The sequence below is a fragment of the Lingula anatina genome, chromosome 3 (assembly GCF_051362555.1).
Source record: "Lingula anatina isolate TDL-2025a chromosome 3, LinAna3.0, whole genome shotgun sequence".
Taxonomy (NCBI): domain Eukaryota; kingdom Metazoa; phylum Brachiopoda; class Lingulata; order Lingulida; family Lingulidae; genus Lingula; species Lingula anatina.
This window is the reverse complement of record NC_141769.1, coordinates 8,770,710-8,784,857: the sequence shown is the minus strand read 5'-3', so window position 1 is coordinate 8,784,857 and position 14,148 is coordinate 8,770,710. Positions and strand designations below refer to the sequence as shown.

Below are 14,148 nucleotides of genomic sequence, written 5' to 3'. Positions count from 1 at the left end.
TTTTAGGGAAGGAAGTGAGTTTCAGTTTTTCACATTTTCTGAAAACGGCTGGAAGAGTGAATTCATCCTTCTGCAAACATCTGTAAACATTTGCCAATGTATATTAAAATACACGATTGAGGATATTTAGAAACTATTTTACTAAAGAGGGTGGAGGTAGAGAGAAGTTGGCTTTTTTTTTCAAAAATGGCTCATGGTCTCGTTGGGATGCCATTGTGCAAATAAATTAGGCACCCTGTCATCGCTCACCACACCGAGACCCACCAGTTGTTAAAGGGGAACAAAAAATGGTGGAGTTAGGACGGCGGTCATATCCACAACTCTGTTTCCATTACCTAGTTGCATGTACCACAATAATTTTTTTTAAATCCCACATCCGCCTGCGCCCAAATTGCCTAAGCGGTTTATTACTGTCCACAATTGCATAAATTTTAAAATGTATTTTAATACAAAAATATTAAAATACTTATACAAGAAACAAGATACAAGGGACTTCTTTCCGTATGAATTTATGTTTACTTTCATGACATATTGATAAATTGGATTATTAATGAGGGTACTGTCGACGGAATTTCCCGAATTTACAAAAAGTGACACACACCAAACAGGACAAGGGAAGGGTATAAAAGAGACTTACTTACAAGACCACTGAATATTCAGTGAACAATAACCTTAAAGCTGTCCGCATCAAAGGAGAGAAAACATGAAGATGAAAGGATCGTTATTCAATATTTTCCACTTAAAAGGTATTTATTTATTTATTTATTTATTTATTTATTTATTTATTTATTTATTTCATCTATCCATTTGTTTGGTTGTAGGAGCTACTGACACTGGCCTTAGCAAAGGAGTAAGGTTATTATTACAAAATCTGGATTTCTGGAAAAAGGACCGATATTACCTTGGCTGATTGTCACATTTAATAATCCTTAAAGGATTGTTAAGAAATTTTTTAAAATTAAAGACATGATCAAAATATGAATTCAACTGTGCACCTAAGATATTAGAACACCTGCACCGGTCAAGTGAAGACACATTTTATTCCTTCATCAGCGTCCTATGATTTGTGCTCTGTCGAACGTGTGCTTTACATGTGCGCGATTGAAAACGTACCATAGTCATATCGTTATGGCTAAATGTCATGCAAAGCTACTGATCTCTCCTAAAAGATAAAAGCCCTCAAATGAAAATACCTGACTATTCGACCCTCCACTTTGAAATGCCAGGAAGACTACATGTATGAACTAAGCTGATCAAGTAGAATTGGTACCAACATCAAATCCGAGTAAAGGGACGGTCGAGCAAAGATTTGCGAGAAGGAGTGCATTGTTTTTGTTTTTTTTTCTTCAATAAAATAACAATTTGTGCGAAAATCCCGTTTGTGATAATTTCAAGTTTTAGGCATTTTTTCTCCTACGGTCGGTGTACGTGTCAACATTGGCCACTCAAACCTTGAAACGTGATCATAGTGACACTGCCCTAAACACTCCCAAATTTTTTATTACCTTTAAGGCCGTTAACCTCTTTCGGGGCTGTGGGGTGTTATTCTTCAACTTCAAACGTGTGGCAAACGTCCAAATTAATGAGTGTTTAGTGTAAACCGTATTGACCCAAGACGGTTTCGTTTGTCAAATCCCATCCATAAATAGTTGACTACACCTTTGTCACTGATGGATCTAGAGTATTGTTAAGACCGGCACAATGAAGTTAAATGAATAGTTTTAAAAAACCGAAGAAGAGGGGAATTTTACTACAATATATAAAGCAGAGAGTTGGAACATTCTCTTGCTTTTTTTTTTCGCACGTTTTATGTTTTTTCGAGAAAGCCACCCTCCGAGTTCGTACATTGTGTAGCTTTGCGCCCCCTCCACCCCCCCCCCCCACCACCCCCAATGAATCCAAAGTTGCTGATCAACCCACCTTGAGTTATAACAATGATCAGTATTGCGACATATCCGCCTTCTTTCAGCGACAGTTATACATGCCAGTAAAACGAAGACTTTAGGCAGTCAAGTGCAAAAGGCAAACACGCTTACAAAATACAAGCACTGACATTAACACAAGCTTCAAATGAACGCCTGATGTTGTTCTAAGGCAAGATCACCTTATACATTGGCCCTCAGTTTTTCTTGAAGCACATGCGTAATATCTGTTTTTTACTAGTCAAGTGTCATAGCATTTTTTCAACAACAGCTGAAACATGTTGACCCGATTTCCAAACTGTACTCTCAAAATGTCAAGGTCAAGTGAAATATAGTAAAATAAAAGGCTTGACACTGAATAACCATTTGACATACAGGAAAAAAAGATATTATTAAAAGAATAGAATACTGAAAGAGAAAGAACCTACTACAGGCCCCTACGTATTTCTGGATGACTTACTTTTCAACATGGTCGCCATATTTGTTTTGTAACAAAATCCTACGGTCTCATAAGTGTCTTAAAACAGTGTCCTAAACTTCAGGTCCGATGATTTAAACAGCATGTGAAAATAACATTCAGTTTTAATAAACCTTAAGTTTTTACTCAAAAAGTTCAAAACAGGTTTATTCGTTAACAAATGAGAAGTTTGCCTCTAGAAAATATATACAGACAACAAAATATGAAACCCCATCCAATTTAACTTAGTTTTGTTTACTTTTGATGGGATTCGATTCAGTTCCGCACACTGTATTTTATGTTTTACTTAAATTCGGTACATATGAACTCCACATTTCATTACTTCGTTGTATCACATTTTGATTTTAGACATTATTTTCGCCCTGACCGCCTCGACCCTGCACTTACTTCTCCTCAGTAGCCAGGTGTCACCCTTGTCGACCGGCCCGGAACCGTGCCCTCAAGACAAGCTGGTCCCAAATCTGTGGTGGTACCGTCCTTGCCACGGCTCACGGCCAGCTTATCTATATCCATGTGTACCAAAGGAATACATGGATTTGAATACTGTCAGGTGGCTGCTCTCCGAGCACCTGGTTCTCCTGAGAGAGGAAATTGCCGCACTACAGGATGCCATGGTACGTTTGTATGAATACCCGGTATATAAATTCTTAAAATGCACATGCTTTCTAACATGTTTCCATTGTCAGTGTGATATCGCCAACAGCAAGGTCTCAGAGAACAAAGAGCTCTTTATTTATTTATTTATTTTTTTATTTTACTCATCAAATATGTAAATGCGTGAGTTATAATGTTCGTTTCTGTCCGGTGAAGATTTCAATGTTAAGTTCGAGAATCTTGCGTTCGTTTTCATATCCATTGTAGTTATTTAGAAATCGGGTCTCAGGTTTTCATACACACAGCATAAATAAATTCATGTTTTATTTGGCTTGAACAAGGGAATAATTTATAGATGAAAACTTAATACAAAATGTAGGTAATAAAATCAAAAGTTTTTCCTATTTACTCAAGAAAAGAGAGCGGTTTCAAGGCTATGGCAATGAATTACACCGAATCGTGGAGTCAAGCCACCATGTCCCCGAAAATTTAAGACAATGCGATGACCTGTCTGCCTCACAAACTTCAAGAAGTCTCCGGAGAAGACCCGAGACTGACATTGAGGAGTATGATGAACATACAGAGGTAAGAGAGGCATTTCAACATGAAGTCCTATGAAATAACAAAACTAAAATCTATACATGTATTTCATACAGCAATCACTTTCACCTTCTCAACCTATGATATGTGACAGAAAAAGAAAAGAAATTAGGAAAAAACATCCACATTGGAGTTACTTAGCTTACTGTTTTATATGCATCTGAAATTTATTGAACCCATAAATGGCCCGATAAATATCATGTTCTAATTTCAAGTCTAAATCTAAAATCTTAATACATATCGCGAACAACCAAATCCGACTTTTTCAGAAACTACCTTTTCACACACACAAACACACGCACACACGCACACACACACACATTAGTGCATTGTTTTGTAAAGAATTTAGAAGTTTATTTCATTCGAAAAAAATTATTAATAAAAGGGTCTGTAAACAACTTTTTAATTATTTCAGCTTACCGATCTTCGCAAGACCTATGATTGTCTCGTGAGGTTTTCCGTTTACGTACACAACTTCAAGAGACCTGTGACAAGGCCACAAATGCGTTACATATCAACTAAAGTGAAGGCAGTCAAAAAACGTCTCCACCGCATTCTGTGCTACATGGCGGAAGTTGTATTCGAAAGCGTGCCATCGGGGAATTTCCATTGGATACTTCTGACATACCCGCCAGGAGAGGTCAAAAGGTCAACATTCGCTCATTTCCCACGTGGCGAGCCGACAATGGTCAGATACTATAGAGAATGGAACGTGGTGCGTTTGCTGGGCGTCTATGTAGGCGGTTTGATTTCATAAAGGTCGGGTTCAGTTTTACGATTATAATATTTCAGAGTTTGAAATATTCAAATATTTATCTTAACCCTCTCCTAACATTATAACTCATATGTTCCCATCCATATTCGGTGTTACTATTCTTCCTTTTACCCGTTTCCATTCTTTTCATATGACATCAATTTGTTATTCTACATGTTGTTTATATGAGTTTTTTTTCTTAATTTTGCATATTTTAATTTACCATGTGTTTTTTTTTCTTACTTTACACTTTTTGCTTTCTTCTTATTGATCTGTTATTTTATTCAGTGTTTGGTGCTGTTTTACAGATGATAATGTCCATTTTTACATGTACGTTTTTACAACGTTGGCGCTATTCGTCGATGATGCTCATAGGAATTGATATTATTATCTTAATATCTCAGTCGTCCAATTTATACATATGTTATGTTAATTACTTTTACTTCAACTTATATACAGTTTACATTTATTTTGTATGTATTTTTACTTACATACATTTATTCGAAAATAAAATTAAAGGAACTAATGATTGGAATGTCTTTTCGTTTGCAAACCCCTGTGACTCAAAATGCTTGGTGTCTAATTTAGTGAGTAGAGGCAACAGTACTAATAATATGTGGAGCTCATAGCCACAACAGGATGGGTATATTGTTCTCGACCCTACAAAAGAGACGATAATTTTGAATGCTCACACATTTATGTGTTGAAAATATAAATATTGGTTTGATGCGCTTGACCATTTAGCTGTGGCAATAGAAAAGACAATTATTTTCGTAGTCCCATTGTGCCGCCTCTGCCCATCCGTCTCATTGTGGAAATCAGATAAAAAATCCCGGGGTTTTCCCAATTCACTGACGCAGTGGCGGATTTAGGGGGTGCCAGGGGTCTTGATCCCCCCTTCGATTTCTGAAAAAAAACACCAATGTTCCCCTCTTGAAAGTGCAATTTCGACTAGCTAAATCATAGTTCTATACAGTACTGTCCCAAATGAAACACCCTCTAAAGCACCCTCTAAAACACCAAAGTTTTTTTGAGCCCCAAACCCTACGTCAAGAGGGGGGGGAGGGTCGGCTTCGCATCCACGCCCCCCCCCCCCCCCCCCCCCTTCAAATAATCCTGGATCCGCCCCTGCTGGCTTACTCCAAGCAGAGAGAAAGAGAGAGAGAGATCAGGTGGTTTAGAAAAAAGAAATATAGCAAGGGGCCTAGAAACAAAGAGAGAAGGGGGAGGGAGGAGACTGGAGACTTGACCAATAGAATGGTTTCCCTGAATAAACCGTAAAATAGAATCTCTGTGTTACTTTTACCACAAACCTCTCTTTTGTACAGAAACAGTTGAAAGAGAACAAACATCCGTGTTGAGGAATGTCTTTCAGGGTCGCGTGTCATTTATTGTGGTATTCAATGGTGTTTTGAAAATGTAATATGCTACGTGTGCATAAACATGAGTCTCCCCCATCTCAAAGGGTGTATCAAAATACATGTATGTGGTCTTCAAGTTTCTTCTTTTTCTATTATGATGAGCCGTACATTGTACTTATATCCCAAAGTTTTGGAAATTGGTTTTTAACGTACTGTCATTTATACCCGTGTGTGCATTCGGCATTAATTTCAAAATATAAAATACTGAATTGTCCGATGCCGCTAGACGACAATTTTAAAAGCAAACAGTGTGGTAAACAAGTATGGATACACAGGGTAAAAGGGTTTGACTGTTCAACTGGTAGGAAAAGTTACTTAAGATATAAAAATATCAATTTTTAATGTTAAAAATCCACCCATCTAGATTCATTCGATATCTTAAAATCAAATTTCAATTATAATACTTGAGTTATAGCCTACATTTCATTATTTAAGCAAAAATAGCCAAACAAAAAACCTGTCGGTACCCTTTCATATTTTTCACAATATTTATTATTTTTATCAGCATGTTACATTAATCTTCTCTTGACAACAAATGTAATCTTTTACTTCAAACAGTTCTAAAGATGCTTTCATAATGAACCATTTTTCCTAAATGTCTTTATAACAGTTGAATAACAGAATGGAAAAAACGTAAAATGAAGAAAAATAATTCGTTTCTAGCGAGAGTCAACGTGTTTTTAGACATCTACCTATGAGGCAGGAGATCTAGGCCCTTTTAAAGGATAATATCAGAGAGTGTTGACTACACACCCTACAAGCAAGTCAGTTAGCCCCGGAAGTTACTTTTTGTACCTCCTTTCCACAAGAGATAAGAAAAGATCTATTTCATCATACGAAGTGCTGTTTATACATTGGGCGGTAACTGACCAATACAACTTGACCTTGTCATTTATGATTGGGGAAAATTTTCAGACACTATGGTGTTGTATACTCAAAAATCACAAAGGGTTGTTACTCGGCAATTGCTCTGAAATGGAGGATAAAATTACCTATGGAATGTGAAATGCATTTCTGTAGAGTGACTTAAGGAAACAATATCGTAAATTTGACAATAAATTGGGATTTGGGTATTGAAATTTCAAGTAGGCGGATAAATGTGTTTTGGCATAACGGAAGTATCGTATTTCTTCTTACCTTAACTAATCTACTTGAATGTTTCAAGTATCATTATCGATTTATGTTACCACTATGTCCAGATCATTGTTTTATGCATATTGGGGGAAAATGTAAATTAACGGGGTTTTAACAAGTGCAAGAGACGGACGGTTTAAAATGGAAATTCTTTTGGGCATACAATACGATGGTGGAGGGTAGAGTCGCGGCACTCCCTGGGGAAAATTAATATAAGTAAATAGAATGTGTGCATGATCTGGAAAGAACAAGCATGCATGGTGTGTAAGGCATGGAGCACGAGGAAAGTCAGACACAGATTTATTTCATTCATAATGGTAGAAGTGGGAGTGGGCGGATACACTGGATTATGTTTGTGCAATGAGGATACCTTGATCAATGAACGATAGTTCCATAGGGGATTAACCTGTCATTTCAAAAATTACATATCCTGCTGTGTAAGCACTGTCCTATGCGTCAGCTTACGGTGCAGGTCAGTTTTATATATCAAGTTTACAGTTAGTAAATTTAATATGCTCAGCTGGACACCATCTAGTGCATTTGACCTAGTGTGTCCAGATAGAGCCATAGCCATATTTGAAAGCTTTTCATGTTATTTTACAGTTGCAGTTGCCTTTAACAGAAAAGAAGACCCTTGACACCAGAAAATATTTTTAAAGATTGAAGGGAGAGATTTTTCCCCCAACAAATTTATTTTTTTCGAAACATAAACATGTACCAATATACAACATCATTGACAACAGTGTGCAGTTTTTAATAAAAAAAATATTTGTCATTGTAATGTATACTTAGATTAACAAAGATAAAATACGTTTAAAATGTTTCTGCAATTTTGAATGTATTTGTAATACATCTCTTTTGAAAATATATCTCTCAACAATGTCGTTAATAACTTTGAAACTACACTGAACTGAAACCAGTGATTTAAATAAAAAATTCAATTAGAAATCTTGCGGCCCAGAGTCATACAACACTAATTCGCCTTTGAAGATGCTTATACTTTTTACTTTGAAATCGTATCTTTTTTTCTTTTTTTTTTATATCAAAAACTTTTTTGTTGGACATCGGTTAATATTTGACTTGATATGTGTGAATTTTTTAGTTCTGTATTTCACAGACTTTTACCCACAGGAAAATTATAAAAGAAAAAGTACATTAAAACAATACGTAAGGTTAATACCCGCTTTTAAATGATTGCAACAAAATGACAATAATCTCACAATGATAAAAAACAGAAATAATACAAATAAAAAATAATAGAAATAAAATTAATACTGAAAAAGTATTCAGTAGGTCTGCAACCTACTTCCATGACACAAGTCTCGCAAACACAACAATGGATAAATATCTTGATATTCAAGTACACAGTTGACTAGAGTATTGTGAAACAAAATTTGTTAAAAATTTGTCTAGAATTTCATCACCAGAACAGGGTCTAATGTTTCATCACCAACCATTTACAATAAAAAGAGACCCGGAAGAGCCACGGGAAAATCCTCTTTCTTTTTTCGTTGCCCCTCCCCCTCTCCCTTTTTCCTCACTTAACTGCAGATCCTCCACAGCACAAGAGTTTAGTGACTTAATTACCATAACACCAATTTGACTAAAAAATTGATGTCGCCTTGTAGAAGCATGACATTAATTAGGATCCGCCTCAGTCCCCACCTTAAAGTGCTCTAAATTTGTTGTTTGAAACCTAAACACCCCCCTTACTTAGCCCCAACATGTACTTTTCAAGCAAACTTATCACTTTCCATTCCATCAGATATCTCTCTGTCTTTCCTTCAGGTATTGAAATATCTGCCTGTCCTTTGAAATCACCCCGGGGGAAAGTGAGCAGTTCCCAGCGAAGCTGTCTCTCGGCACTGGTACCATAGATGAACTCTTTTAGACTGCACAGGATCTCGAGTGTTTGTTTCAAAATGTGCTTGGATGTCACCGATTTCTCTTTCAATTTTTCGCTGAGGGGCATTAATGGATCTGCTGAAAACGTCTTATCCATGTGATGGACGTGAATGGCATAACTGCTGAGGCAATCGTACGCTTCGCTCAACAAGGGAAGCTTGAAATGAAAAAAAAAATATATATATATATATATATATTGATATAGAAACAGAATTCTGTTCATTCGTGCATCAGATGGATTTTGCATCTGCTAAGGCGATATGAGAAACATAAGAACACGACACGTTCCAGCCAGAAATGTTCTAAGCAACGTGTGCACGTGGTAAGTAAAAAAATTCCATCAAACAGATATTTTATATAAAATCCTACCTGATATGTTTTGTATGCATCGAGGCTGGTCTCTCCCCACTTTTGGAGACTCGTATACACGTCCATTGCGGCTAGGTGGTTACACTTCATAAGACTTTCGGGAACAGCATTTTGAGCAAAATAGCTGATTGTTTCGTTCGAATACCAAGAGAAATGCTCGGATTTCTGAATAGTGAAACAAAATGCATTATGTTTACAAAATGTTGAAGAGTCTCAGATTTCGACAGTATTTGAATTATAGAGTAGTATATAATGAATGCTTCAAAATTTGTAAGTGTTTGATCTTTTTCCTTTACTATTTAGTTTATCATTGTATAACTTTGAATTATCAGTACTTGACTATTTAACTAAAATCAATATTTCAGCCTACAAATGTAAAAAAAAACAGTTCGCTGTAAAATATCAATAGTCCAATCAGTTAAGAAACAAAACAGCAAAACCAACTTACAATCATTTTCTGCAGTTCAAGAGCGTGTGCCCGCGTCTGCTTGGAATGTTCGATTACTTCATCTCGAAGAAGGTGCAACTCTCGGTGGACCTTCGGAAGTTCCGGGCCTCCGGCTACAGGCGCTGTTCCGTGGCAGGGCCAGTACCACCAAAGGGACTTGTCTGGCTCGTGAGCACGTCGCCGACGCAGGGACCTCGCGTCAACGGAGTTACTATCGCCAAGTATGAGGACAGCAACAATGAGGATGTTAAATCGGAGGAGTACACCTATTACAGTAATAGACGTGAATTAACACGGGGCGATATTAATCTGTGTCACCGGATATTTCTATGAAAACTGTCGAATGAATTATTTAAAAGGCAGAAATACAGACATCAGAACACGCCACGAATTTTTGTTGACTTATATTCAGAATTAATCTTAATCTTAACTACGAGAGTGTATGCTACGAAGATATGATCGCAAAAAAAAAAAAAAAAAAAAAAATGAAAACATGACGATTGCATGTTACTAAAGATGTCCATTTTCTTTTGAGGAATTATCTATACCAAATGTGGAACGTTTTTACTTTCAAAATAGCGAAAGCTAATATTTAGAATCACATTTGGATATTAAACATGCTGAGAGTGTTTTAATGCACTAATGCACTATTAGAACACCTCACAACAGACATCTGTCACGAATGACAAAAAAAGAAAAAATATGAATAGATGAGATAAAATAGCTTTTAAAATTTTGTATACTTACCAGAAAGTTCCATCGGCAGAAATATCGCTTCTTTAGGATTTAAAACAGATTCTTCAGGCACTTTGTCGATTTTAATTTTTAATAACTAGCTCTTCGAACTTTGCGTCAGTGTTTTCTGCGTCCAAAACTATATTCAGCTTCACTCTAGCTGGTCAAAAAGATATTCCTCCAATGGTTGATAAGAGAAAAAAGTTAAGCCTGGTTTAAACTTGTCGTTGATTTTCAGTCATGTGGATGGACAAATGAACAGCAATATTTATATGTTGTCTGGATGCAAATGTGAGTATATAATTTATTTATAGCTCACCATCGAATTTGGTGCATCAGGAAGGAATTAAGCAATACTTCACATGCATACGTCTGTGTACATAAATACGGTAAGGTGAGAGGTCATATTTTTTTTCTACATTTATTTAGTTTTCAATTTGTTCCGGCAATCTTGTCGTCCGGTCACGGTTGGCGACGATTTTAGCGATTCACGTGTCTAGCAAGTAGGAAATCCTAACCTGCGGGGAACTCAGAAAAGCAGAGGCATGAATGAACATGAAAGAAGAACATTCCACTTTCAAGGAAGAAAAATGCTAGGTGCTAGAGCGCGTGACAGGAACCATAAGCAATTGTTAAAAAAAAGAACAGTCTGAACGCAGTTTTTTTTACGTGCTCTGCACTCCTTCACTGCCCATAAATGGTTGTTTTATTCTTCCATGAAGAACCAGAGACTGCCGAGTAAACTTTCCAAAACATTTCATCAGGATCGCGATCAATAAAGGCGGATATCCCGGCGGGCGCGGTCGCTTCCCCTCTATCCCTTAAACCGTGTAATTGCCCCTCTCCCTCCCTCCCTCCCTCCTTCCCTCCCTCTCTCAACAGTAAGCATTAGCATTCACACGTGCACGTGGTCGTGTCTGAGTGGGCGCTTGGGTGGATGCAAAATGCGTATTTGAAGAAGCGTGCCGTAAAATGAATCGGAATGGGACAAATTGGCACAAAAGACAGTCGAAATAAACGTTTAAATTTTGAATAAATGATTCATTCGCTTTCACGTGAGGTTCACGATAATATTCATATGACGCAAATTTCAACCTGGTATAACGTGCATGTTTCTTTTGTACACATAAGGATGTGGTGTTTTGAGAAAAGATGCATATAAAAAACGTCCACAGATGTCTGTTTGTAGCTGCCAGCATAAATTGCAGGTTTGATATTCATGAATTTCCGTTCAAAAATTAATTGTTCTCGTTATTTTTCGCTTAGAGTACTGAAATAGAAGTCATTGTGAAATAAAGGAATTAAGTCATTGTTTGGGGGGGGGGGGGGGGGGGGGGCAGTAAGTCCTTCCTTCTGTCTTCCGGCTCATTTTATTATAATGTATTAATATGTAATTAAAATACGCAAAAAAAATTTCACTTTGAAAATATAATTATAGAATAGCCGATTTGATGTTAAATGGGAATTTGTGTATTTATATTAGAGAAATATGGATAACTACTCTTAACTTTTTAGACCCAGACCTTTATTTCTACTGAAGACCCAATAGAAAAACTGTAATTTAATGGATTTATTTTACTCATTGGCAATATAGGCCTGCAGGGACGACGCGTCTTCTCTCCATCTTTCAATCCATTGCGGGATTAAGTGGTCTTGCTTTCACCGAGGATCATCTATTCGCAATTACACCTGTAAAAGTACAATTAATAAAAGTTCATAAAAGTGGATTACTGATCATTTAAACATATGAATTTTTTTTTTTTTTTTTTTTTTTTTTTTTTTTTTGTAAAATATTTTCAATCCCTATACGTACAGTATTGCACATGTATACTAAGAATCCGACGTAGTCTTCGTTTCGGTAATGCCATTTTAAGTTCAGCTTGACACAGTTCTGGCAATTATTCATTTCCATCATGTTGTCCTAAAGAATTGATACATTTTTATTTGTTTACCTTCTGAATAAAATCTCTCTCTCTCTCTCTCTCTCTCTCTCTCTCTCTCTCTCTCTCTTTTACGGATGTTGTCAACTTTTAGGGTCACAAGCCAGACTTTTGCGGTTGTCTAAGTCCGCCTTCTCTGATAAAAAAAGAGCTATTAAAAAACCTATCCTTTAAGGGTTTCAGTGGTAACAATAATCATTTTTTCTGTAAGGTCTTTAAGGACACATCATATTATAAACAGCAGCCAGAAACTCATGTTTTCCTTTACTCCCTTAAAGATGAGATAACGTTACTTAAACTATAAAAAACAAGCAAACACTGCAGTCAGACTATTAATATCTTCTAAATAGCTTACCCATAAAAACTCTCTTAAAGATGACGATATACTTGTATTGTCATTAAATCTGACTCAACCAAAGTTGGAGATAACATCAAAGATAATCACCAGATGCGTGGTGGCAGGCTTCCACTTTTTACGGTAGTTTTAAACATTTTTTAAATTTTGCACCTATGAAAATGCTAGACTGTATTTCGACAAGCTACTTGGGGTGTTCGACAAAATGGAAATTCAACCTGGTGTATAACATGCGTCTTTAAGAAATCGTTTGTGAAGAATGTATTCGACATAAATCAAGTTTCTTTTTAAAAAAATTGGTTATCTTTAATATTCATGTATCATGCAAAAATTCGTGGATTCTTAGATATCTTATTAAATATCTTAATATTCTCGTGGTAGGCCTACTTAATTTTGCAAAATGCATAAAAAAAGCACAAACAAGTTCAAAATCCAAGATTTTCTCTTTTGCAAAAAAAAAAAAAAAAAAAAAAAAAAGATCAATGGACATAGACTCTTTGTTAAATGATTGTAGGATATTGGATTTCACTTTCAATTTCAAAAAACAACATTTGGATACCTAAATATAAATTACACAACTAGAAAATAACATGAATCTCAATATTTGACTAACTAGATTGCTTCTTAGAATGCAACACGGACTTCCAATAAATGACTATAACATGATTGAAAATCGCATCATTTTGGCAGACGTCATAACATCTTTTCTGCAAACACGAATTCCCATGCCTCATTAATTTCAAACTATAGAAATGGGAAATCATCTGAGGGACGGCATTCAAGATCATAATAATAATAATAATAATAATGACTAAATAAATAAATAAATAAATAAATAAATAAATAAATAAAAAGACAATGGTGCCCCTGAAGCAAATACCAAGCCCACTCCCTTTTCCTCTCTTCCTATGACAACTTTCACTTAGAAGAATGTAGCATGGGGTTCTATCCGTGTATGGGAAAATATAATATCGCAAGTACAGAGAACCAGTGTTCTGAAAAATTAACGGGTGTGCCGCTTCTGATGACAACAAAGACATCAGGTGAGCGGTGCATTCCAAACATACTTCACAACCTAATAGCAAAGTTCCTTAAAACTTTGAGAAATGTCCACGGAAGTTAAACTGTAATAATTTTCAAAGAGAAGCATTTGAAGTTATGTAGACGAATTCAGGCCATCACTATCCCGGTATTAATGGGGCTTAAACTAGTGCAGGTGAACTATGGATCTGACAAAGGAATCCATTTAGGTATCGAAATATTGCTGGGGTTATTCAGCTAGTTTTTGATGTGTATTCAAGTCTGCATATTAGGCCTATCTATTCAGGTAGAAACACATGCAACAGTAGCCTATGTCATTTAAATATAAAGCTCCACGTTCGTGTCAGTAAAAATTATATCATAAAATTGCTAATTCATGGCCGTTACTTATGGTCAAACACTCCTACTACATGTAGTTAACATTATTACAGTATGTCTTTGATATAAAAAAA

The 14,148-nt window shown here is 36.1% G+C and overlaps 2 protein-coding genes across 2 annotated transcripts; one reads left to right on the top strand and one right to left on the bottom strand.

Annotated features, from left to right (window-relative positions):
- Positions 1 to 567: 567 nt before the first annotated feature.
- LOC106177613 (uncharacterized) lies at positions 568 to 4,868 on the top strand. The gene is made up of 4 exons (XM_013560452.2): positions 568 to 746; positions 2,749 to 3,014; positions 3,409 to 3,579; positions 4,010 to 4,868. Exons 1-4 carry the CDS (start codon positions 704 to 706, stop codon positions 4,349 to 4,351), a joined length of 822 nt encoding a protein of 273 aa, XP_013415906.2. The 5' UTR covers positions 568 to 703; the 3' UTR covers positions 4,352 to 4,868.
- A 2,683-nt stretch (positions 4,869 to 7,551) lies between these two features.
- LOC106177645 (uncharacterized) lies at positions 7,552 to 10,769 on the bottom strand. Its single transcript, XM_013560484.2, has 4 exons — positions 10,373 to 10,769; positions 9,626 to 9,891; positions 9,178 to 9,342; positions 7,552 to 8,965 (listed from the first exon to the last, which is right to left on the bottom strand). The coding sequence occupies exons 1-4, from the start codon at positions 10,383 to 10,385 to the stop codon at positions 8,600 to 8,602; spliced, it is 810 nt and encodes a 269-aa protein (XP_013415938.2). The 5' UTR covers positions 10,386 to 10,769; the 3' UTR covers positions 7,552 to 8,599.
- Between the last annotated feature and the right edge of the window lie 3,379 nt (positions 10,770 to 14,148).